Genomic DNA, 26730 nt, shown 5'->3' on the forward strand with positions numbered 1-26730 from the left:
GTTGAGACGCCTCAAGTGATTAAACTCATTTGACTTATACATAGATTTTAGTTGGGCCCTTGTCATCATTTTAAGTTCCCTATGTGGATGGAGATCAAATTCAGTTCTGGTCATGGCAATAGTGATGTCTATTATCTCTATCCCATTAGGGTCTTGACATTTCCTTATTCCAGGGTTTTATTTATGAGCAATAGCCAAGATAAGTTCTGGAGACTAGACAACAAGGGGAACTTCTTTTGTGCGTCTGTCCAGAATTAGCAATCCTTCTATACTTGGGAGTGGTGTTGTCTCGAAATATGTCTTTGTCTAGAGCATCTAGGTCAATGTGACCAATTTTAGTGTCTGTAATGTTTTGCAATTCTGTTAGGAACTTTGATATTTTAGGAACCCCTTGAAATTTGTACTTCATGGTTAAAGGAGTTTTATTAGTCTTTGCCTTCTTTCCTTTCCTCTCTATCTTCTTAGTTTCAAGAGCTACTTCCTCACCTACCAATTTTTCTTTATCTCGAGACATTTAGGATACTTGTAATAAAGCAAAACACCTTTAGGAACGAGAAGAATCCCTTAAAAAAGCTAATTTCTATCCCTTTTAAAACCATGGTGGGAGTTCGGGTCGTGAGAGGATAGATGGATCGGGGATAAGTTAGGTTTATGGGCCAACTATCTGGTTAGGGCCCAAAATCTTGCTAGGATAGGGTTTTCATATTGGTAGCGAGCAATGGATCCCTGGATAGACCAAGCATTACAAGACTTTGGGATGAAGGCCCTTGGGGACTCAAGGTCTCGACGAGATTTTCAAAAACTTTAACTTATTCCAAGAAGGTTGATTGAATTGGTGATTCATTCACTTTAATGCCTTTGGTGCTTATATCCCTCCAAAGTTCAAAAGTTCGTGAGGAAGGTATTATATTTAATTAAATCTAATGATCGCTTTGGGAGCCGAGATCCCAAAGGGACCTTAGCTTGTGACTTCAGAAACATCGAATTCTTGCTAGGGCATGGTCTCAACTGGTCTCTAAGGGCAGCTAAAAAGATCGAGGCGGAACCCGAACTTTCGAATGGAGCAAATGAAAATTTGCTTGGGGAGTCTAACTCTAAAACCTAGGGCACAAATGCCATGAAGGTCATGGTAATGCTGCTTATGGCATTTAAAATCTAACCTATCTCCAAAATTAACCCTAACAAACCTAAGCCAAAAGCAATAAATGTAGACCGCAAAAGGGAAAGCAAACAAACAAGTTGGGAAAACCACGCAAGGAAGCACAATAACCAAGAGGAGGAAACCAACTTGGTTCGAATGCTCCCTCGAGAAGAAAGGTGATGGGTGCAAATAGATAAGAATAGCGGCAAAGAAATCATGACCTTGAACGCACAATCACCAATTCACACTCTTTGTTGATTGCGGGAGAATTGAAGGCTTAATTCGCTCTAGAAAACTGAATTCATAGTAATTAAGTGCTTAGAATGATCAATAAAATTGATCAAATAGCCCCTTTTTGATTGATAGGATTGCCATTAATGCGGTTGATCACGTGAGAGTGAGGGAAAGTAGATGGAAGGACCAAAGTGAAAACATCCATATCCTTCTTGAAACTTGAAGTCCGAGGAGAAGAAAGAAAGCAGGAGCTGGAGAGCAGCGTAGATGAGGACATTAAGATCAAAGTCTTAAGATACTTGCGGTATTGGAGATCTCAACGGACAAAGAAAGGTAAATAGAGTGGGGGTAGGAATTTGGGCTGGATGAGGAGATTAGGACAAAGTCCTCAGGTCCTTGTGGGATTTTGCTCAACTGGCTCAGATGAAATAGTTGTGTTGACAACACCTCTGGTTAGACAATATACAGTTGCTCTTGATACACCAATACTAATAGCAAAAGAGGAGGTGGATTCACTCTATGCAATTAAGGAAAATCTAATGTTATGGATACATGGATAAATGCAACTTCTTTATGAACTTTAGATAATGGATCCTAAAGAGTTAGATAGGGCAGACTTTTTGGGAAGTGGATATACATTTTATAGAGAAGTGTGTAAATATCATATGCTTCAGAAGAGAATGAATTGCAAAGTATAGAGTTTTCCTTTTTGGGAAGTCAAAAGAGTTGTTTAGTGTCTACACTTATTTTAAAAATTCTGTCACTAAGGTGATTGGTGAGGACCTGTTTTTGTCAAGTGAGCATAAATTGGATTCCTTGGGTTCTCTACAAGCTATTTGGAAGGAGAAGACAAATCGGGAGTATAGTGCAGCAAAGGGAATAGATGAAGATTTGCTAGACAAGTTTGCAGCTCTCAAAATGAGTATCAAATCAGCCTAGGAAGACATAGATAAATTGACTCAGGGTTTAGAGAGCATAAGAAAGGGCTTCAACAAATTAAAATTCAGATTGGATTGGGTAATGATGGGCCAAGTGTGGACATGTTGAATCTTTGTTTGGCTAATTTCCTGGAGTATAAACACAAAAAAAGGAATGCAACGACCATGATTTGAATTTTGAAAATGGAATATTCTTCAATTTCACATTCTTTATTCTTATTAAAGTCTGCTGAGGTCATAAAGTGAATACTTTTGAATTCTTTGACTTAATTGGAAATAAAAATTTTAAACTGGTTGATGATTTTTTGGGAACTAGAGGTAAAATAAGAACGTACTCTTGGACGACAACTTGCATGCTGACCTGTCTCCCAGTTTCCTTGTATTGGGCAGGGTTTTCCTTCTTTTTGAGCACTATAAAATGCAAACTCTAGGCCATTTCTGAAGGTTGAAGTTAAGGCTGGAGGTCCATAGTGAGAATATTTTTCAAGCATTTTCAATGATAATTTCTATAGGATTCTAGTTAGTATTGAGAATCTGAGAATTTTGTAGAACAATGAATTTCTAGTGAATTCATGTTGGATTTTCTAACATGTTTTGAAGATTAATAAAGATGCAAGCTTATCTATTTTGTAATTTCTTGGTTTTCCTTTGCATGTGACAGTATTCTTCTTTGTTAATTTCATTTCCCTGTTCATTGAAGAGATATATTGTGCTTAATTAAGATTGTTAAATTTAATTCTGGTTTGCCCATGTAATATGGTAATCAAAGTTGAATGGATGCATTTCTTGTGAATTTTAAAATCCTTTGGATTTCACACTTTTAATGCTGTAGATTGTGTTTGAAACAGATCTGGGTGTTAATTGTTTTACAATCTCTTTAATAATTGATTAAACAAAATTAATTGGTTGGATGTTGATCACATTCTTTTGTGCATGCCTTGTTCAATCTTTTTTGAGTTTCTTTAAAATCTTTGTTAGAAGCAGATTTAAGTTGGATAACCGTTTAAGTGTTGGAGTGAAATAACCAGCACGCCACTTGAATAAACAGACCATGTTGACCACTGCATAAAACAACATAATTGTGACCCAGTCTTTAGATCTTGGAAGATGGTAGATCCTAGATCTGCTATATTTTTCAGGAGAGGTTAAGTAACCCTTCTTTGCCTATGTTGCATGTGTCAATTCAGCCATCAACACATCTAATGTTTAGGAAGCACTAGAATCAAAGCCTTGGAAAGAGGCTATGGATGCAAACTAAGTTGCCAGTTCAGGTTTGGGCACGGGTTCGAGAACCTGGTTCGCTGGTTTGGCAAAATTTTGAAATGGGTTTTGGGTTCGTTAGAACAAAAACTACACACACACACACAAACACACACATATATATAATATTATATTAATATATAATAATAATATATATGCTATATTATATAATAGTATATACTATAATATAATATATATTATTATATAATTCAAATATATGAAATATAAAATTTGTAATATAAAATATATAAATATAATATTGAAATATAAAAATTACTAATATTAATATAGAAGAACAATAACATTGAAAAAGTAATTTGTTACAAGCATAGCAAATGAAATGCTTGATTGCGCCAAACCGATGGCTTTGGGTGTGATTTGTAAAGGTTTCTTTAGCCTTACAACCATGGTATATGCAAAGCAAATGATCAACCGATGAAATGGCAAAGAACAAACTCCGATGAATTATAGGTATTGATATCCAGACGGATGAAATACATGTATCATTTAGTCACGAAGATACATGTAACAGATTGACCGAACCCAAAAGAGTACTGGTTATGAACTCGGTTCTAGTTCAAACCGGACCAAGACCGGGGGCTCAAGGGGAAGATTCCGGTAACTTAAGATGCAAAGTATCAATCCCTAATGAAAAACAAGACTTGGGAACTTGTTGATCTACCACTAGGTAAGAAAGCCATTGGATGTAAATGGATATTCAAGACTAAGTATAAAGCAGATGATAGTATCGATAAGTACAAGGCTCGACTTGTAGCCAAGGGATATGCTTAGAAAGAAGGGATTAATTATGAGGAAACATTTGCACTCACAACAAAGATTTAAACAATCAAAATGATTTTTCTTTGGCTGAACAATTTGGATTGAAATTAGATCAAAGAGCACCTTTTTTAATGGAGACTATAATGAGGAGATCTATATGACCCAACTAGAGGGATACATTGTACTTGGTAAAGAAGAAATTGTATGCAAACTTGTAAAGTCTCTCTATGGTGTCAAATAAGTTCCTAGAGCTTGATATATTAAAATTGATGAATATTTACTACATCATGGATTTAGCAAGCATCTATATGATCCAAATCTCTACCTCAAGGAACAAGGGGGGGGGGAGATTGCCATTATTAATGAATATGTCGATGATCTAGTTATCATAAGCAACTCTGAAACATTGGTTGAGACGACCAAAAATTATCTCACTAAGGCATCTGATATGATAGATCCCAAGCTACTACACTATTGTCTTGGATTGGAGGTATGGGAAACAAATTACCATATCTTTGCATCACAAAGAATATATGCCAAGACTTTGCTTTAGAAGTTTAGAATGATGGATTCCAAACCCATGTCTACACCCATGGTTTTAAGATTGCAGTTATCTGTTTCGGATTCATCTCTATAGGTGAATGCAACTCTCTATCGACAGATTATTGGAGGTTTGATTTACTTGACTTACACTAGACTAGATATTAGTTTTGCTGTTAATTATCTTTCAATATTCATGCAAGAACCAAAGATGTTTCATTGGAAAGCAGAAAAATAGGTCCTAAAGTTTATACATGGCATGATGAATCATGGTTTGGAATATAAAAGTAATGATCAATTCTTCCTGACAGTATATAAAAATGCATATTATTTTGATGATAGGAAATCAACATTTGGATTTGTTTTCTTCGTAGGTTTAGATCCTATTTATTTTGGAAGTAAGAAACAAGCCACAATTTTTTGATCCTTAATAAAACAAAATATTGTGCAACAAGTTTAATAGTTTGCAAAGCAATTTGGCTATGTCGCACTAGAAGGATTGGGAGTACCTCAAAATCAACTCACAATCATCTATTGTAACAATTAAAGTGTTCTCAAGCTTGTTTTCAATCTAGTGTTTCATGAATGAACCAAGCATATTGAAGTTGACTTCCACTTCATAAGACATGCTCAACAAAACAACATTCAACTCCAATTTTGCACTACTCAAGAACAATGTGCTGACATCTTCACCAAGCCTCTTGGATGTGTGAAGTTTGATAGTTGATACTTTTCAGGATTCTCTTATAAGTATTTTAAAACAATGATGTAATAAGTGGGGAATGTTGGCTTATTCCATCATTAACTTTGTATTGTTAGTTTTATTTTGTTACTGTTTATTAGTAAACTCAAGATTTTATTTGTTATTTTGTTGAAACTGTGAATGCACGGTCATTTTTATTTTTATGTATAAATTTTTCTCATAATACAAATCAAGTTAGTCGATTGGATTTTGTGATACGTTTTTGAAGAACTAGACAATGCAAAAGTGTGGATGGCTCTCCAAAATCCCTATTTATTGAATTGAAGAAGGAATGTACGTTTATACAAATAAATTACAACTGAATAGAAACAAACTCCTATCTAATTTTCTACTAACAATAACTTCTTGTTAATGAAATATACGAACAATGTTCATTATTCTTTCATTCTCCCCTATAATGAATATTGGGAAGCTGCAAAACAAAAATAGATGTTCATTATTTTGTCATTTCTCCTCCATAATGAATATTGGGAAAAAATACCAAGCAAAGCTCTTGATCATGAGCAAGGGGCTTTGTGAAGATATCGAGTTGTGTCTTTGTAGAACAATAGATAAGTTGAACCAAGCCTTGATGAATGAACTCACAAATGTAGTGGTGTTCGATCTCAATATGCTTAATCTTTTTGTGTAATACCAGATTCTTACTCATATGTGAATAATACTTCGATAGTTGGACCATGTTTGATGTGCTACATATCCTATAATGAATCCCTCAACCAAGTTACTTAATAAGAAACAAAATTTGCAGCATTATGCTCAGCCTTTGTAGTAAAAAGATATGCAATAGGCTATTTCTTGGATTTGCAAGGAAATATTGCTAAGCTAATACCGAAAGCATAGTTTGCAAACTTTGACTCGAAGAGTACTTGACAAGCCAAAATTTTTTGACTTGGAGAGTACTTGAGAAAAACTTGGCAAAACTTGGCACCTTTAAAAGAACATAAATTTTTGAAAAAAATATAAATTTTATGCAAAATATAGCTACAAAATATATTAAATAAGTTTGGTGGGGATTTGGGGTTAGCACCCCTAGTGAGGTCAAGGGGCAACACCCCTTGTAGGGTTTAGGGGCTGTGCCCCTTGTGCATTCCCTATAACAATATAGGGTGAGGTTGTGGGGGCAGAGCCCCTGTCACCAAACCCAATTGAAGATTTTCAAAACCACACAAATATTCATGGTGCACACCATTTTCATAGTTATAAAGTCAAAAAGCAAAGGCACACAACATTTTCATAATATTATAGAAGGCAAAAAACAATGCTTATAAACAAAGCAAAGTTTTTGCAATTTCTAACCCACATTTTTTTTTCTATATTTTGTTATGTTGTTGGCACGATTTAAATGTAAAAACTTGTCGATTTTTTGGTGAATCTTGGTGAGTATTTGCTGAAACTGCAACAAGTTTTTCAAAAAGCTTTGTAAAAAGACTCGACGAGTACTTAGTGACTCATCAAGTATGTAATCTATGATTAAAAGTATAACCAAAAGTAGACTTCCAATCTTGTAGAGAATCTGTCTAATCAAAATTAGTATATCGAACTGATGTACTCTCCTTGGAATGTTGAAAATGGAGACCATAATGCAATTCCCCTCAAAGATATTTGAGATTTTTCTTTGGAACATGTCAATGTATCTTGTTAGGTTTCAACATGAACCTAGAGACCAAGTTATTTTATATGTGATATTTGGTTGAGTAGTAGTCAAATAGATTGAGAAACCAATCCACTGTTTTAAAATAGTGGGAGACACCATGGTAGACTTATTAGTCATTTCAAATTTAGAAACCATAGTTGCTAAAATTTTTGTAAACAAGGATGAATTGTTCCTAGTGTTGATAAGATCATCCACATAGAGAACTAGGATAAGAATCTCGTCACTATCCACTGTTTTAAAATAGTGGGAGACACCATGGTAGACTTATTAGTCATTTCAAATTTAGAAACCATAGTTGCTAAAATTTTTGTAAACAAGGATGAATTGTTCCTAGTGTTGATAAGATCATCCACATAGAGAACTAGGATAAGAATCTCGTTACTAGAATGCCTGATATAGATAGATTAGATTTGATTAACTCTTGACAAAACCGTTTTACTAGAGGTAGGACTCAATTCTAGGATACAATGACCTTGGTGCTTGTTAAAGACCATACAAGGCCTTCAACCTATTAACAAAATGTTCTTTGGAAGGTATTTCAAAGCCTTGAGGTTGAGTGACATACATTTCTTCATTAATATAATCATATGCAAAATGATTCTTAACATCCATTTGATAAACAATCCAAACATGTTAGCAACTAAAGACAAAACTAGTCTAACAGTATCCATCCATGCAATAGAAGAAAATGTCTCATTATAATCAATACCTTCTTGTTGAGTGTATCGTTTGGCTACTGATCTAGCCTTATGTTTGTCAATACTATCATTAGACTTGTACTTTGTTTTATATATTCACTTGGTACCTACAATGTAATATCCCCACTTTGAAATGAAATTTAATAATAAATAATAATAATAAAATTAAAATACAAAAGAATAAAAATAAAATTTAAATTAAAATCTAAAATAATATAATTAAATATAATTAAAATTTAATGAAGTTAATGAATGGTCAAAAGACATGGAAGGAAAAGTTGTGACTCCCTCAAACATGAGATATAAAAGGGAGAAAAGAACCTCATTTGAGAAGGGGGATAATTTGGTAATCAAAAGTGCAGATCTGATTTGAATAAGAAGTGCAGATCTGATTGTGTCCCTTTCAAAGGGTAGAAATAATGAAGAGTTGCACTTTTTCAAAGGGTGCTAATGGTGAAAGGGTGTGTCTCTTGCCAAAGGGCATACATGATGAAGAGGTGTGACGTCTTCCTCACATAGAGAGATATAAAGGAAAGGAATCAAAGCATCCAGTGACAACACCATCAATCAGATCAGATCAGAACTGTTATTAAGTTACAGGCAGTAACATCTTTGTTCTTGGTGGTATGCATGGGGACGTTCTGAATATGTATGCTTAATATATGAAGCCTGATAATGTTCTTATGCAGAATTTAGTAGTAATATTAAATATTAATATAGACTGCAATATGTATGACAGTCATACTTAATTTAATATACATTCATAGTACACGAAAGACTATTATATATATAGGCCAGTCCTTAGTCTCCTGCTAATGCCTATGTTGGGATAGGGGGTTTGTGTAGGGAGAGGTGGAGTAATTCAGTCACTAGATGGGTAAATCCCAAGATTGGTAAGGACATATATTTCTGAAGCCTTGAGGGAGAGTCCTGAGATTGGCATAAACATGTGTTCCTAAGAAACCTCGAGGGAGCCTGCTCTTAGACTGTTTCCAAGCACCCTAGCACAGTAATTCCACCATCTTCCGTAGGATTAGGGAAGAAGTGAGGGTGAACCCTCAATTCAATTAGCTATTTATTGCATTATTTATATTTCTAATTTCAATAACCTAATTTAAGACAATGATGTTGAATGATGTATGTAACTATTGGGAAACATGTAGCATTCCAAAGAGATAGCTCGACCAAATCTCAAGTGCCATTTCTTTCAATTGATGCTATCTCACTCTTCATGGCTTCAACCCTTCTTTTTCACACACACTGGCAATTTCTTTTGTCTCAGTAGTTTGCATGATTTCTGTCATTAAGGAACGGTTAGCTTTTGCATGTGACCTTGTCATCTTCTCATAATTAGTATCCAACATAAGAGTTAGGGGACAATGTTTTTCACTTTTTTAATGTTTTTGATATCTCCTTGTCTGCAACATCGAAGGATTTAGGTTCTATTGGGTCAACTAATTTTGTTTCACCAACCACAGATGGATGAGAAACTTCTTCTTCTACATGATTCATGGGTTGGTTAGATTTTTCTAAATCAGTCATAGCGTTTTTATCCTTTCCATTGGTGGTATATTGTGCTCTTTCATCCAATATGACATCTCTACTTATTATCAATTTCTTATTTACAAGATTGTATAAGCTATATACTTTATTTTATGTTTTAAGCTCTTATCATCTAAATTGGACCTTTTTTATTCTCTTTTGGTATGTGTACATAAGCAACACATCTAGATCTATGCTTTGATAGTTTTTAGTGATCAGATTAGCAGTATAGAACAGAAAACTAAATTAAAATAAAGCACACACATAACACGCTTATAGCCTAGGAAAACCTCCCTCTTGGAGGTGAAAAACCCAGCTATAATATCTCAGATCTTTATTTAACAATAACCAATTGAATCTTTACAATGAGCTTCAACACTTGAAGCTATCAGCAAACTAAACACAGTAATATCTTCCAGCTAGGGCACACTGTAATAGTGAACTTATCTGCAGATGTTGCTGTCACAAAGATGAAGTTCACTGATGATGTCCACAGCCTTCAATGACAGTTCGCTGACCTTCAAGTGAAGACTGCTGTCAGAAAGGAAGGTTCCCTGCCCTTTGGAAGGAGTTCGCTGACCTTCAAGGGTGTTCGCTGTGCATCTACAGATGTGCGCTGTTGTATTGCAGAGATAGTTCATTGAAGACGAGATGAACAATGATAAGTACTTTGTACTTATAGGTGACTTGACCTTTAATTCTTCAAGTCGGCCAGCATAAATCAAATGTATTAGAGGTGGCGCCAAACTGAATTAGGTCCACACGTTATACATTAATATAGGTCATGACCTATATGCAAGTCACAACACGTTACATATGTATTTGGCATAAATCGCCCAGATAGGACTCGATAAGAGAAATGGCGAATTGCTAAGGCCAAAGGCCAATTACCAATTAAGAGAACTAGGTTGGCCCAAGCAAGGGGTCCGACCTAGCTATAAATCAACATTCTTCCCCACGTTTCGGGGATGGGGACAACAGGGTATGGCAGTATGTGTTTCTGGTATGGGGGTAATTTTGAGCCATTTTTTTAGGGGACGACTATGAAATAATAGGAAAATTTTGTAAGACAGAGAAGTTTCAATTATAACATTGATAAAGCATTCATAATAGATATTATAGAAGCTTAATATATAACAGGAGACTTGAATTGAGGTTTCACATGAGAATTGACAAACAAATTAACAAAATTTAAATGCTTTCATTGTCAATGTGCATATATATTATATAAGAACTATAAAAAAATACCCAAAGGCTGCAAGTTCAACTTGAATATATTTCTTTTTCCCTTGAAATTGACTATGAAACAATTCTGCTGTTTTGATATACATGTTTCCTTACCTTTTTAGTTACATGTTTTCTGTTTGATTTATTCTACGAGTGTCCAAATTGTTTTTGATTACGGTAAAAGCAGGTTTTGAGGGACCCAAAACCCTTTACAAATGGTCAATACCAAGATAGGACATGAAAACCATTACAAAAAAGACAAAATGCTGCCAAAAGAGATAGACAGAGAACAAGGTAGCCCAGTGCCAACAAAAAACCAGACAGGGACCGAAGAAATTTAAGCCAAAGTCTTTAAAGTCTCAGCGACCTTTGCCTCAAGCTGATTCATATTCTGAGCAACCTTTTTGAAGTCCTGGATCTCCTGCAGGGGTCTTTCTGCCTTCCTCTTCAGATTAGCCTGAGTCCTCTTGCTAGGACCCAACAACTCTTCATTGCCTTTTTCCTTCTCCAGGTCCAACTCCACCACCAGGCTGCCTTGGTAACCTTTTTCCATATTTGTAACCATGGTATTCATACTCTCGGCTGTGGATTTGCCTTGGTAACCTTTTTCCATATTTGTAACCATGGTACTCATACTCTCGGCTGTGGATTTGATAACACTATGGCTATGAGACATGATCGAATGGAGAGAATCTTTTATGCCTTTAAATTTCTTCTCAAAGGCAGCAATCTTGTTCTCATAGTCTTTTTTCAGATTATCCAGAGCTTCAACAGCTTTAGTGAGGCAATCAATGATTGTAATTTTTTCTTCCTCAGTCCATAGCTCGTTGCCTTTAGTGCCCTGTTTGCCAATATCCAGCATTTCTATTTTGCTGCCGATAGCCCTCTGTTTTATTTTGAGGTTCTTTATCTCATAGAAAGCCGACTTCATGATTTGGAAAGAGTCGACCGCTCCATTTCTTGCAATGGCCAAAACATCATTGGGGAACTCCTGGTCCAAATTCAAAAGGGGAGAATCTGGGTTCAGATGGAGCGGAAAACAAGGTCTATTCTCCCTGTCTGTGGAAGGGTAAGAATTGAACAAGTGCAGGGGAGACTGGGAAGCTTGGTTTGTATTATCCATCGAGGGGGCCTCTGAGTCGAGAGCTTTACCCTTTGACAGAGGGCAGCCCTTGGATTTCTTTTTGACTTCTTTAGTTCCAGGGCTAGAAGGGAGGATTATCTTCGATTCTTTGACCTTCCTTTTCCCAGCGTGTCCAAATTGTTATACTTTTTAGAAAGTTGTCATTGATTTCATGATGTCAAACATAAGAAGCACCATCATCATATGGAGTAAACTGATTACACCACAATCCAAGCCAATGTCATTGCCCGAGAAATGGTTTATAAGATTATATATGACAGCGATCAGACTTTATTAAGGATCATATTTGTTTTACTAAAGACAGCAACTGGTTTATATGCTTAAATGAACAACTTGAAGATTTGTTAATGTTTAAATGACTAATGATTACATTAACATCAGCAAAAAAATTCAGATTTGTTATGCAGCAATTTTCCTTATACCAAATACATCAACCTGTTTTATTTATAGCAGTATTTTCCAAGATATTCAACTCATTAGAGTCGTGTAAATACATACCGACAAAGAGAGAAGGCTGCGAATTCATAAGATGCGATTATTACACTAATTAAGAATGCAAACAAATATCCTACAGCATACTATGAAAGGAAAAACCAGAAAAGGACAATATAGAAGAAAATGACAAAAGAAAAAGCAACCGTCAGAAATAAAGACAAGGAACCATTACATTTTGCTAAAGGATGCGATTTTATTATGTTTACCAAATGGTGCGATTTATGGTATTGACTAATATTCCTCAAAAGCTGCGATTTGATTTAGTAATGTTTCTTTTTCACGAGGTGCGGTTTAGAGAAAAGAATATGATTTAAGTGAAGGGGTGAAATTGAAAACTGGGAAGATATGTCTTCTAAATGAAACCTTTTTTTTCAAAAGGGTATGACCCTTAGATGTAAAGGTATATATAGAAATTGCAAATGGAGTTAGAAGTGTGTGCCTTTAAGACAATCAAGTATATATACACCTGATTTTAAGAGGGTTGTAAATGAAAAGATCATATCAGATTTGACGAATATATGAGGGAATGACAGCAAGAATTAAAAATGATTGTGATCATCCTATAGCAGACTTATGATCAAATTTTGACAGATTTGTGGAAGCATATTATAGCAGAATTTTGCATTGAGTTTGGTGCCTATAAATTCAGAAGTGGGAGTCGATGCTCACAAATTAAGTTAGGGGTTGGTGCCTCTAGTAGGTTGGTTCCTACAAACATGGTAAAAGATGATATATATAAGCATTTATTTGCTGCGGTTTTTCCCATTAGGGTTTCCACGTAAATTTGTGTTCTTTGGTGTTCTTGTTTGCTAAATATTGCATGTGTTGATTAAGCTTTATAAAGCATTATCCTATTATCTTTAGTCATGTTTTAAAAAGGGAAAATTTTATTAATATATTGATTCACCACCCCCACCCCCCTACCCCCTTAGTATATTCATGTGCTCTTCAATACATCATGCTGACACATTATAGGTAAGCAATGAATCATTGTGGTCGTCCTGGAAACATGTAGACATTATCATTTCCTAAAAGTTGATTGGAGCAAAATGTTCCAAAAAGGTGGAAAGTGAACCTGTATTAACATTGTTCTTTACTATCAGAAGTCTCAACTTTATCGACATGTCTAAAGATGGGCTACTTATATGTGCATTTATTAATACTTCCTTTATTGCCCCCCTAGATATGTAATTCCTTGTACATTCTCTTTGTTTTATTCCTTTCAAAATAAGTGTGAATACAACCTAACTAGTTGACAAGAAGTCGAAGTGACTGATCACTCTTGAATTCCTAGTGTGGTTACCAAATTCACATTACTATATATAGAAAATTGTTTCAACGAACAACATCATGCACACTACAGCTTGAGCCAAACACTGTTTACCCCGTGGGGTGTGTTATTAATATTGCATATCAACAGTCAAATGATAACCATAGGATAGAATGGTAACCAGAAACTCAGAGTAATGCTTTCATTAATGCCAAAATGTCTAGTACAATAATCATTCTCTCCATCAGTGTATCCAACAACAAGCACAAGAGCATATATAAAGACACGGTTGAGGGTTGTGGTTACCACCTGTGGGGAACCGTCGTGCAACAGACAACTACCCTCGACGACACTAACATACTTAACCAACATAGCTTAACAAGTAGTACAAAGCCCATTTTACGACCAACAAACACTTCCATTGACAATTGTTTTATCAACTACCCAATTATTTCTTGTGTTGCAGCCCAGTGCTAAGTGTTTTTTCAAGTTTAAATGTCTGCTGGCTGCTAATGAACCACCAATCAATGGTAGAATGCTTTTTTCTAAAGTTAAGTTCAAACATTGTTGGGCCATAGGGGATGGCTAGCCGTTCTCAGGAAATTTGGGGGACACTTGCACATTCCCTGGCCATCCTGGGGATGGCTAGCCGTCCCCTGGCATACCCTTGCAATTTTGGGACGTTTTCGAAATATCTCTTGTTTTTGACGAAGAAAGGGGACATGGAGTGGATGTTTCTTAGGTGTCCCCTGGTCCCTGAAATGTCCCCTGCAAGGGATGTGGGTTCTAGGGTAAGGGACGCATCCTTGGGAAGCACTAATTTGGATACCTTTAGATAAGCAATTGATAACTTAAATCCTAACCAAGTTTGTTCACGAGTCATGGCATGAACTGCTTTTGTAGGACTTTTGTTTAACAAGTAGACTACTGTAGTGATTGCCTTTGCCCAAAAACTTTTATCCAAGTTCTTTTCTTTCAATATAATCTTGGCTATCTCAACAAATAGTCCTATTATTGAATTGTGGATTGAAGGAAGTGGTGAAATCTCTCTCAATCCCATGTTGTGACTTATACTTTCCCCCGTTATCTGATTTTATGACTTTACATAGTGACTCTTTGATTTTCTACTATTTTCTTAATATCAACAAATTTGTCAAAAACTTCTGATTTTGCTGTTAAGCAGTATATCCAAGTCTTACGTGAAAAATCATCAATTGAAGTGAGAAAATATACTTAGACTTATTTAGAGAAAGTGTTGCCATAGAACCACACAAATTAGTAGGAATAATTTCAAGAGGTTTTTTAGCCTATCTAAACATACCAATTGGAATAGTGGCTCTATGTTATTTCCCAAAAATACATTCTTCACAAACACCTTATCTATTATCAATGCATGACAATCTTTCAACCATGTGTTTTTTTAAGTAAAATCAAGCCACCAAAACTAAGATGCCCATACCTTTGGTGCCATAAACGACTCTTGTGAATTTTAGTATTGCTTAGGGCCTTATTGCTTGGAGGAAAATAAAGAGGAAACATTCTATCACCTATAATGTGGGCTTGTGCAACAACTACATGCCTATGTGACTTGTCTTTGATTATGCATCCATTTCTATAAAAAATGACTTGGTAATTTTGTTCTAGTATTTGACCAACTGACAACGAATTCTTTTTTAGAGAAGGAACCAATAAAGTGTCAGAAATATGCTTTACTTTATCATGTTTGTTAGTAATTGCAATATCGTCTTTTCCTTTAGTACAGTGTGACTAATTATTCCCCAATATAGTTGTGTTACTATGCTTTTCATCTAAACCAATAAATAAATTTCATTAGAGGTCATGTGTGAAGAACAACCAAATCAATATACCACAAAATATCTATATTGACCATAGTTGAACTCAAAACCAAAAACTCGCCAAGGCCTGAAAAAAACTCAGGAAAAACTTGGCCAATACTTGGCAAAAAACTCAGGAACTTAGAAAATTGCTAAAATTTAATTAGAAATGCACTTTTTTTGCAAAATTCAATGAGAAGATGCATCCCATGAGTCAATAAATGAGAACACAAAAGAAACAAGCTGAGTCTAGATATATTTGAATGCAAAGTGGGTGCAAAATCTCATCCTCCTGAGGAATGTTGATGGCTGGAAGAAAAATAGTAAATAGTTTTTGTAGAACTAAAAGTAAATAAATATATACAATTACATCTTCCTCTTCCTAGCTCTAGTAAAAACTAGGGGAGAGGTTGAACCAGAGGGTCTAGTCCTAGAAGTTTGCTGTGGGAATGATTGTGCCTCCTCGCTCGTTATGACTGGCTCAGGCTGTGGCTCGTCCTTCATCTTGGCCATCTTGGATGTAGCTCTACCTCTAGCTGCACCTGGCACTGGCAATGACTCCTCACCCTCCTCAATGTCATTCAGTGTGAAACCAAATCCACCCCCCTCCTCAATAGCCTGCCTCTCAAAATCATTGATGTCATCCTCTGTAAACAATGGAGGTTGCTCTTGCGATGTCTAATCATTGTAAGGATCTATATCATCCAAATCAATTGGATTAGCTGGTGCTTCCTCTACCTTCCTTATGCGCAACCGAAGATTATATTGCACAAAGACAAGGTCATCGAGGTGTTTTTGAGCTAACTTGCTCCTCTTCTTCGTGTGGATGGCCTCAAACAAGCTCCAATTGCACTCACAATTGGATGAACTACAAGGCTGACATAAGATTCTGAGGACAATTTTTTTGAGATTTTGGGTATTTCCACCCCAACTTTGCCACCAAGCATTTGCAAAATAAAATTAGGTTGAGGGTAGCACCCCTCACAGGGGTCTGAGGGTGAGAAAGAGAGGGGTAGAGGGATAGGTCTAGATCTTGGGGGAGAGAGTGAGATGGATAGTGGTAGAGAGGGGGATAGATGAAGAGTGATAGGGAGATATATAGGTCTAAAATTCGGGGTAGATAAAGTGAGTGAGATAGAGAGAGAGAGCGAGAGAATGTTGATAGGAGCATACTGATTACTGAAATTTGACTGTTTGAAAATTTAAAAGATCTTCTAAAACTTAGAATTTTCATTATAACTTCTAGAGATCTGAAACCACTCTCAAACATCCTGCCAATATATACATGAAATATAACTTAAAGTATAAGTCACATAAAGGAAAAAGACATATTGAAATGTGACTTATACTTGAATGTTATATTTTGATGAAGAGAATGAGGCTGTCTTAAAAAAAAAAATCGATGGAAATCGGTCTGCAAGTGTTTGGGAGTGTTTTTCCCCTACTCAGTAAAATACAAGACAAAAAATGATGAAATGAAACTCATTTTTGCCCTTTTTTGCCTTTATTCATTGGCGGGCGAGTTTTTTTCATTGACTTGCCGAGTTTTTTTGGGGAGTTAAAGTTGTAAAAACTCGCTAGGGAAAAATACTCGCGAGTTTTTTAAAAATCACCGAAAACTCGACGAGTAGTCCAACTATGGATGAGGAGTCTATTGACATTCATATTTATATAAGAAATGAACAAATTCCGTATATCTTCTATGGAGTTAGGTGCATTTGTTTATGCTAACATTTTGATTTATAATGACAAAACTTATTACAGTGAAAACACTGAATATTCCTTTTGTCTCTACTACTTTCCTTGCTTCTACCTTGGCTTCTGCCTTTGAAATTTTACTTGTACTTTGGAACTCGTAACCTCTTCTTCAACAGGCGTGACTAGACTGTTTGTGTTCATTTTTATTACCTCTTTATCAATAGGTGTCACTAGATTCTTCTCTATGCTATTTTTCAGGATGCGAGTCATTTTCTTATTCATGTTTGTGATAACCCTTAGAAAAATTGTTTTTTAATCCCTTAGGTTGTCCTTAGACATAAATGCCTACTCTAGACTTTCTTCACTATTTTTTGTTCTTTCCTCAGTAGTTAATAAAATGCTACTTAATTCATCAATTTCCATGGTTGTGGGATCCTTTGAGATTTCAATTGTGGAAACAACATCACTGGATTTAGGAATCAAACTCCCTAATTGTTTTTGAATAACATGCTGGTTGTTCATTTTTTCACCTAAAAGCTTCTTTTGATTAACCAATTCTTCGACCTTTGTCAAAAAATCATTTTTTTATTTGTAATGTCCACCAATTAGTTTTTTTTGTAATATTTTGATTTTTTTTCCTTGGATTTTTGAGACAAATATTGTCCCAACAACAAACTGTATATAAATTACAATGCTGATCACACAATAGATTACTGGAATTTCTTGTATCAACCCAAACTTGTTGACAGCTATCATAAAACCCTCATAGACTGGCAATCTATCAAATTCAGAGTAAAAATTTAATGGTATATTGCTGCTGGATGTGTATGACAGAGATGCATTTAGCAAGGAACACCACTTATGAATCCCAAACTACCAATTTACTCAATGATAATTAAGTGTGGTCTTATTATACAGAATATGATTTCAAATTTTGTACATAACCAAACCCACTCACAAACTGCTTGAAAGTGTTGCTGCCTCTTGCTACTATGAATTGATGCAGACTGTCCCAACTAACAGGAGATGTACAGCAATAATATGTGTTGTCCCTGTGATTCACAGGGTTGCAGCAACATTAATAAGGTATGAACTGCCTTAATCTGCCACCCAGATCAGTACACACTCTTCCTGGGTTCGTTGCTCAGTCAAAATATAGTGATACGCCTCCCAACAGTTAGTGCAGCTCTAAAAATGTTCTCTGATTTTCATGGTGATCCTTCCTTGTATGTCGCTCAGATCTAGCTTCAAATGTTGGTAATTATTATCTAAAATAAGCAGGACAATACTTGAAATTTCTAGTGGCTAGGGTTTGACGGATAAAGTGCCCTAAATGTCTGAATTTTACTTCCTTAATGTGGCACTCTGCTGGGGTAACTCAGATTCAGCTCCAGATTATGTTCAAAATCCATTAAAAATCTTAAACTCAATATATAATCCCTCAAATTGGATTTGGCGATGAGATGATGATAATTGCTTTAGAAAAAATGTTGTTCTAACACATCTCCAAATTCTTCACAAATCAGCAGAATTCATATATATATTGTCAATGCTTATCTCTATCTATATATTCATATATATGATTGGTTATTGAATGTATATGTCTGCAATAATTCTGTGTGAAACCTCCATCATGTGTGGAAGGAAGGAGGTGATGAAAGAGGGGAATTAGAAGGTTGCCATCTAAGTAGGCCACCCTAGGTATGTCCATGTTGCCTGCCCCTAGGGCCAAGAGGGCAAAGATCCACTCTTGGGCTTAGATAGGACAATCAAGAAACCCCCACTACGATCTTCTCTCCGACTCTACAATAATGGCTATTGTCTTTTGGGGGATGAGACGTAGATGGGAAAGCAGGTACAAGCACCCCATTTAGTTGGCCACCCCAGTGGAAGTCTATGTTGCTTGCCCACCGAGGCCAAGAGGGCAAGTGTCCACTCTTGGGCTTAGTGTGGAGATTGCTTTGGGCGGACCTATCATGTCTCTTTCTCCAAAACCCTAATGTGTTTGAATAATATTATAGATATTATATGAATATTATGTGTCATTGTCTAACCCTAATAATTGGAAATATATATATATATATATATATATATATATATATATATATATATATATATATATATATATATATATATATATATATATATATATATATATATATATTCCCTTGGTTATGGTTGCAGGATTCAAATCCAGCATTGTATTGTTTAAAGAGATCTCTTTCTTGGGAAAGATGTAACCCTAACCTGTTGCAAATGTGATTCTTGGGCAAATTTGCTAGGGGACATTACAGAAAGAAATTGCAGAAGTTAAAGGAATTAAAGTTTATTTTAAATATTAATCAAGAGGCATTTGAGGAGTTATGATTCCTGGAGAAATAATCTATTGAAGAGATCCTTGCATGATCATTTATTATGTGACTTCTACTCCTTATGGAGCATGGAACTTCGCTTCATCAATTTGAGGATGAAACCCTATAGTTCTGGAATTAGAAGACAAACATCTCCTAATATCCATTACTAAATTGGTGGATGAAAACCCCTGATTCAGAACTGAGCAAACTCACTTAGGGATTGCATTTGAGTTTCATGTAACAGGCAGATCGATATTTTTCAACAATCCTATACCCAGTGACGCACATCTGCATCATAATCAAGATGATAATATACAAGAATGAAGCAACACTGCATATTATAGATCAGTAATTCTAAACAAATTTATTGTGCAGGCTGGTTGATCATGTTATCCCTTGAGCAGAAGTCATAGAGTACAGTTTATGTTGTTTTTTGGTTTGAATTCCAACCTGCAGGGACAACGATTGAATTTGATATCAAATCCAGCCAAGGGAAAGTTATAAAAAGGGACACAACTATCCTCCATGCATCACAAGATTCGTAATTCTTATTGCACATCAAAGACTGGTGACATATCATTGTTCAACAACCAGTAAATCATTAATTAACAATAGATTGAAGTCAAATTACTGTTAGGCAGAAAACTTACATCCACAAGGCAAATCAGCGATTTATCGCTGACGAGAAGGGTTGGGGGTTTTCAGGAACCTATCCCTTTGCTACCAATGGAGACTCATTTAAGCAAGCTGTGATTCAATCAACATTCATATCTGTGCTTAATAAGTAGCAAGTTTAGATACAGCTATTCCTAAAGGGCTGTGGTCTAATAATTTGGTTATCCATTTTATAAAAATTCATTGTCCCATTGAAATGGGATATTACATCAACCCTTCCCTGTGATTGGATACCAATTGAAGGAAATTTAGAGCATGAAAGAAATAATTTGGTTATCCATTTTATAGAAATTAATTGCCCATTTAGATCAGATATTACATCAACCATTCCCTGTGCTTGGATACCAATTGAAGGAATTTTAGAGCATCAAAGAAATAATAATGATCTGCAGATCATCTATTAACAACAAAATGATGCAGAATTGTGGAAGGCTCTGCAAAATCTCTGTTCATTGAATGGAAGGAGAAATGTACATTTATACAAATGAAATACTACTGAATAGAAACTAACTCCTATTTAACTGTCTACCAACAACTAACTGCCTGTCAATGAATTGAACAAACAATGTTCATTTTTCTTTCAACATCCACTTTTTATCAAATGATAAATTGAAGAATTCTTCGCAATTTTCTTGTTTGAATTTAAGGTGATGCCTAATTGTGGAAAGAAGATATGCCAAGAATGCTGTTTTTCTGATCGTAGTACAATGCTTTCTGCACTCTTGGTTCCCGTAGTACTAAATTGATTAGGGCATCTCTTTGGACTTTTTGCCAATGTGACGAGAAATATTTGCTTTTTAATTTCTTCATTTGAACCTTACTGATATGTAAAGTTTTATTCAATTGGAATAAAAGAACAAATTATATATGTGAGAATTTTATATGATTATATTGTCTGATAATCTGATTGTTTTGTTGCAGGCTGAAGGAGAGAGATCATTAATATTTTTATATGTCTTCTCCAAATGATTCATGTTGGGCTTTATATGTTTTAGAAGACCGGTCAATAGATGTCTTGACCGGTCATGTCTTTTAGACATGACCGATCAAGGCACCTATTGATCGGTGTCTTTCCATATTGCACATCCCGATTTCGGTTATGTTTGGTAACTAACATTTAATACTTAAACACTCGGTTGAAACGGTGTTAGGTATGATGCTTTGTTAATGGCCCGATTATAAATGTTTATCGGTATGAACTAAACCCGATAACAAATAGCATTACATATGCTATCTGGTTAATACCCCGATAGCATATTAATGCCAATTCATAAATGAATCAACATTAATATGCTATCGGGTTATTAGCCCGATAGCATTTAGATCGATGCTTAACTATGTTAAGCAAGTCGTCGATCTAATCCATCTTTATCCAATGCCAATATCATAATCATGATCAATGTTACAATCTGATAAACATATTCAGTTCGGAAAGCATAAATCAGATAATCTAATAGCATAGATGAATAAACCATAACAGAGTAAAGGAGATTAACGGGTTAGAGAAGTCTTATCTTGCAGAAGCTACTAATGCATTAACATGATACACTTCAGCATTGCATATGATAGTTTAGTGGACCATTAGAACACTTCTTTTTTAATATACGCTGTCTTTACCTTCTCACCAGAGTAATGAATTGAGGAAGTGGGAGATTTGATGATGCACATTGTGAAATTGTTATAGAATTTTGTACTGTAGTGCATTATGAGAGGATATAATAAAGGCAAGGGAAAAGTACAAGAGAACTGTAAATACTTTCTTTAGTGATATAAGTCCTTGTGCAATTTAAAAATAATCATAACTCAGCTTGATTTTTGCAGGAATGGCCAATATGTGTGACTTATGGTATGATAGGTGGGTACTTATTGGGTTTGATGGCATCGGGAGTTGCCAGTATTCTGTATTCGAGATGGCTAAGTGGAAAGACTGAATAATTATATCATTTTATGTATCCTTCATGTTTCACAGTAAACAAGTTTTGGGTTGATTCGACACAAGCTAAAACAAGATTAAGTTCTTTTACTGTAAAAGTCGTTAGCAACAAGCGAAGAGGTCATAGCTGTAATATATTTTTATTGAGGGATGTTTATAATTGTTGTTTTGTTCCTTTCTAAACAAAATCAGTGGTTTATTATTTAGATTGATGAAGGCTAGATCCAGTATATTTATCATATATATTTGTATTGGATTACGCATTTTAAGATTACAAAATGTAATCCTTTTAACAATATCAACACAATAAAACATTCTTAAGGAATCTCTGGTATATATCCTTTAAGATGCTTTTCTATGATTAGTGGCCTCTTGTATCAAGCTAACACTTGGGCCCCTAATGGAGCAATTCCAACTTAATAACTTCCTTACAAGTTATTAAGGTCAAGGTTTACTGTTATGAAGCATCCATTTTCAAAACTTTTCAGTTTTTTAAAAGTGTAGAGAACTGCCTTGAAAGAAAATGTACCGAGTTTAGTTGAAGGAAGCAACGTTTATTTAGTATCATGGCTACTTGGATTTTAAGTTCATAGTTGTCTGTTTGTTAAGGATGAATGCGATAACTTTGTCTATTTTAGATGTGAAAAGGTGCTACTAATAAACGATAATTTCGGAAACAAATGCTTATGAGACCCCAATACCAATGTGTTTGTTGACTGGCCGAGACATCTGTCAATTGTACCTTGACAATAGTTGTGGACTCCTATAATCATGAGACAGCAGAGTGGCCTCAACCATACTCTAGAGATCCTAACATCTTTAACAGTTTCCATGTGTCATGGAGAATGTAATCTTATGGCACATTGGGCATATATGTGTTCTTACTGAGTTTTAGAAGATGATTTGAAAGCTAACTAGACTTGGGTGGTAGATTGCTGAGGAATAGAGAATGCAACAATAGTTTTGCAGTAGTACTTACTAGAATTACAATATGATGGTGTCATACATCATATCTCACATAGCCTATGCCATTGCAAAACCAATCAATCAAAAATATGATTGGTTCAAACTCTTGGAAAATATTGACAAGCCATGGTAGATTGTTCATATGAATTTCATATTGTGTCTATTCATGCCTAAGCATGGTTATTGTTGTGTATATATTGTGTTGACATAGGTTCAAGGATGAAAGTTCTAATACTCCACGAGAAATGGGTCTTTGAAGAAGACATTGCTAAGCTATTTTTTGAAAACATATGGGTTGGCTTGACACAAACATTGCCTCAAATACAAACAATAGTTTTACAAGCCATTTTTTATATTTATTTGGTTGAGGATGGACACAAAGTCGACAAAATCCACAGCATTCCATCCATAGACAAATAGGTAGGTGAAGGTTGTTTATTGCATTATTGTGTCTGTTTTTGGCTTGAAGCATCCCCATATATGGGATGAGAGCTTATTCTAGGATCAACAAAACTACAATCAAACTCTTCATGATTCCATGAGATAGTCTAGATTAAGTTTGCCCTATATCTAACCATTAGTACTCATTCATGTAACATTGTCTTTGCGTTGGATGAAACATTACCACATTTTGAAAATGAATTGGATAAGTCTACAAGTTTTTCAGGAGTTCAACACATGCAACAAAATGTTCATAATGCCTTGTAGCAAACCAATGAAATATACAAGCCATGACATGATTAACATCACATCCCTCGCTAGTTTCTAGGCGGGAGACAATGTATGGTTGCATCTTAAGAAAGACGAGCTTTAAGGTCCAAACAACTTATGTAGGGCTTTGTGGTGTGGTCTACACTCTATTACCAAATAGATGGTGATAATGCATTGAAATGAAAATTGTCATCCTATTTTAGGTTGCATTTAGTGTCCATTGTAGAATCACTTTAGCCATAGTTTCCACTATTGTTGGACACATTAGATGGTGCCTAATAGTTGGAGAGCATATACTAATTCTCTTGATAGCACTACTTTATTTCCTTTTGATTCAATCTTTAATGCATTGGTCAAAGAGATGAAACAATAGATTCCTCCATCGGTTGGAGAAGATAGGGTGTGAAGGGATGTGGTTCATTAGAAATCAAATAATTAAAAGCTCCCTTTTTATACAAACTATTGAGTAGGGTCCATTTCTTTTCAATAAGGGACAAATAATCAAGAGCAAATCTTGAGTCATATAAGTGATAGTTTTAGACGTGATTCTTAAAATTCTTAGGTTTTTTTTTTTGGCAAATTTGATGTTACCATATTTTTGCATTTTTTAGCTCCTTTAAGTGAAATGAAAGCTTTGAATATGAAGTAATGGTCTAGGAGCCGATTCCAACAAGTAATGATAATAAAATTAAATAACTTAAAGAAAATAATAATTTAGTAATAAGTTTTCTCATTATTTGATATATATTCTAACTTCTAGAAGGACAAGCATCACTACCCAACATGGTGACTTTTTTTTGGATAATTTAATGAGCAAATCTCATGGGGCCTTCCATAATAAAAGAGACAAGAATACAATCAATCCATCCATGTGTACGAAAATACCAATGGATAAATCACCATCTGATTGTAATACATAGAGGTATCCGATTGATAGATTGCAATCCCTAAGATTGCAATACAAACTAGAGTTGAGCAAGTAAAAATAAATAAGAGAAAGTTACCATTAAAAATTCAAGAACCCAAATTAAGTAGCCTTGATTAGGAAGAAGCATTCTTCCACTTTTGATAGAGAGGAGTCCCTACATCATTTTGGGAACCTTAGCTATTTATTTATGAGCTTCAATTTGAAGTCTTTCAACATTTGACTTGTGCATCCTTTGTTGCTTATGTTCTTTCTAGAGCCTTGTCTTCGTGGTGGCAATACCACCCAATCAATCCCTACCAAAGAAAAAACTTGAACAAACAACTCCCTATTTTGAGCCACACCTTCCTCAAACAAAAACAAGATGTTGCTTTATCAAAGCATTGAAATATTTCACCCTATTGACACTTAATGGGGGATTTCCATTATCTAATTAACATGACCCATTGAGGGCTCCCCAAAGGCAGAGTTTTGACTAGCCATGAAATGACCATGATTTCTCCAAATGGAATCCTTATTTGGTTTCCCTTTTTTTAGTACTTATTTTAGTATATTAACGTCGCTATGTTGAAACTTTTCAAAAGAAGAGCACATTGATTTATTGTGCGTTATCTAATTACAACGAAGACAATTGAAGGGAAGCTATTGAAATCCACACATTGCATCTATGAGCCAAGAAAAGATTGAATGGATTGAGTCATAGGGAAAATATGATGCACACATACAAACACTAGCATAGAAACCCCAAGAGCAATCTAAATAAAAATTGATTTTGACAATAAATACCAAAATACCAATTTTGTATGCTAACAATTGAATCATCTTTGGATGTATATAGACAAAATGATTCTAGAAGTGGATCCAAAAAATCTTGAAATAGAAACCTCGTGTAGATGGAAAAAGTGCCCTTGGAGAAAAATAATTTGGATCTCTTGCAAGATGGCGATCCTTAACATCCAATAATGTCCCTCTCTTCAATCTACTTGCTTGCTATCCAAATTCATAATAAAATTAATAATTCTTTCTCATTGTAATATTGGTGGTCATAAATGTGGCAATGCTTTAGTTTTCTATTTTTGTTGTTGATGAATTATTAAATGAATTAAATGGTGAAATATTTTTGTAAGTTTGATTTATTTTCAAGTTATCATCAAATATTCTAACATCTAGTAACCTCACATTTTCAACATATTGCTATGGTTATACCATATAGATCTCTTCATCCAAGTCACCATGGAAAAATGTTGCATTGGCATCTATTCATTTTATTTCTAAATGAAAAGATTTTACAATCATTATTCGTCATTGATGTAAATTGTGTCAGACGGTACATACATTAGTGTGTGTGTGTGGTGTGTTCATCTGCACTTCCAATATGATGCCGTACATGTTCAAATATGAATAAGTAAGTTAGATAATCTGAACTTCAGACAGATACGTGGCAAGGCATTTTTGTTTTCAAAGATACAAACGATCAATTATTTGAGACATTACCAGATATCATTCGAATATTTGTATTTGGTTGAAATGTTTAGGCAAACTTTGATTCTTCTAGAATACAAAATTGAGTTGTTGCTGGAGGTTCGTTGTTGCAGAATTTCTCACATACAGAACACGTTTGAGTTGAATATGCTGTACTGATTTGTCCTCAAGTCAGGTATAACAAACTTGTTTGAGTTCCATTATTGAACAAGTTGAAATTATAACATTTGGTGGTTCAGATTATACTCTTGGAAATTGTCAGATCAGAGGAAGGTTTCAGATTGATAGCTACTTTGACTACGATTCTATATATCACTATTTATACTATTCTTGAAACACACAAATATTGTTATAGTTTGCAATCAGTTTTTAAATCTATTCAGTCTTGCTGGCCTTTTTTGATACTTTATACAGTTTATCGGAGAGTGGAAAGAATTAGATTACGACAATTTGACTTTAATATGA

The 26730-nt window shown here is 35.0% G+C and overlaps 1 protein-coding gene across 2 annotated transcripts in view; it reads left to right on the top strand.

The window, feature by feature from the left end:
• Positions 1 to 22506, top strand: part of LOC131070904 (PIGF/3-ketodihydrosphingosine reductase fusion protein) — a 106712-nt gene extending 84206 nt beyond the window's left edge. The window contains exons 8-9 of one of the 2 annotated variants that reach the window (XR_009112421.2): positions 21170 to 21354; positions 22070 to 22203. Coding sequence is in view for 1 of the 2 variants with exons in the window: in XM_058006576.2 (XP_057862559.2) it covers positions 22070 to 22183 (114 nt within the window). In the remaining variant the exon portion in view is untranslated. Of the gene's footprint in view, positions 1 to 21169; positions 21355 to 22069 lie in introns of both variants that reach the window. The other variant, XM_058006576.2, reaches the window with a different exon arrangement.
• The last annotated feature ends 4224 nt before the right edge of the window (positions 22507 to 26730 follow it).

This window comes from Cryptomeria japonica, chromosome 1, assembly GCF_030272615.1.
Source record: "Cryptomeria japonica chromosome 1, Sugi_1.0, whole genome shotgun sequence".
In the NCBI taxonomy this organism is placed as follows: Eukaryota; Viridiplantae; Streptophyta; class Pinopsida; order Cupressales; family Cupressaceae; genus Cryptomeria; species Cryptomeria japonica.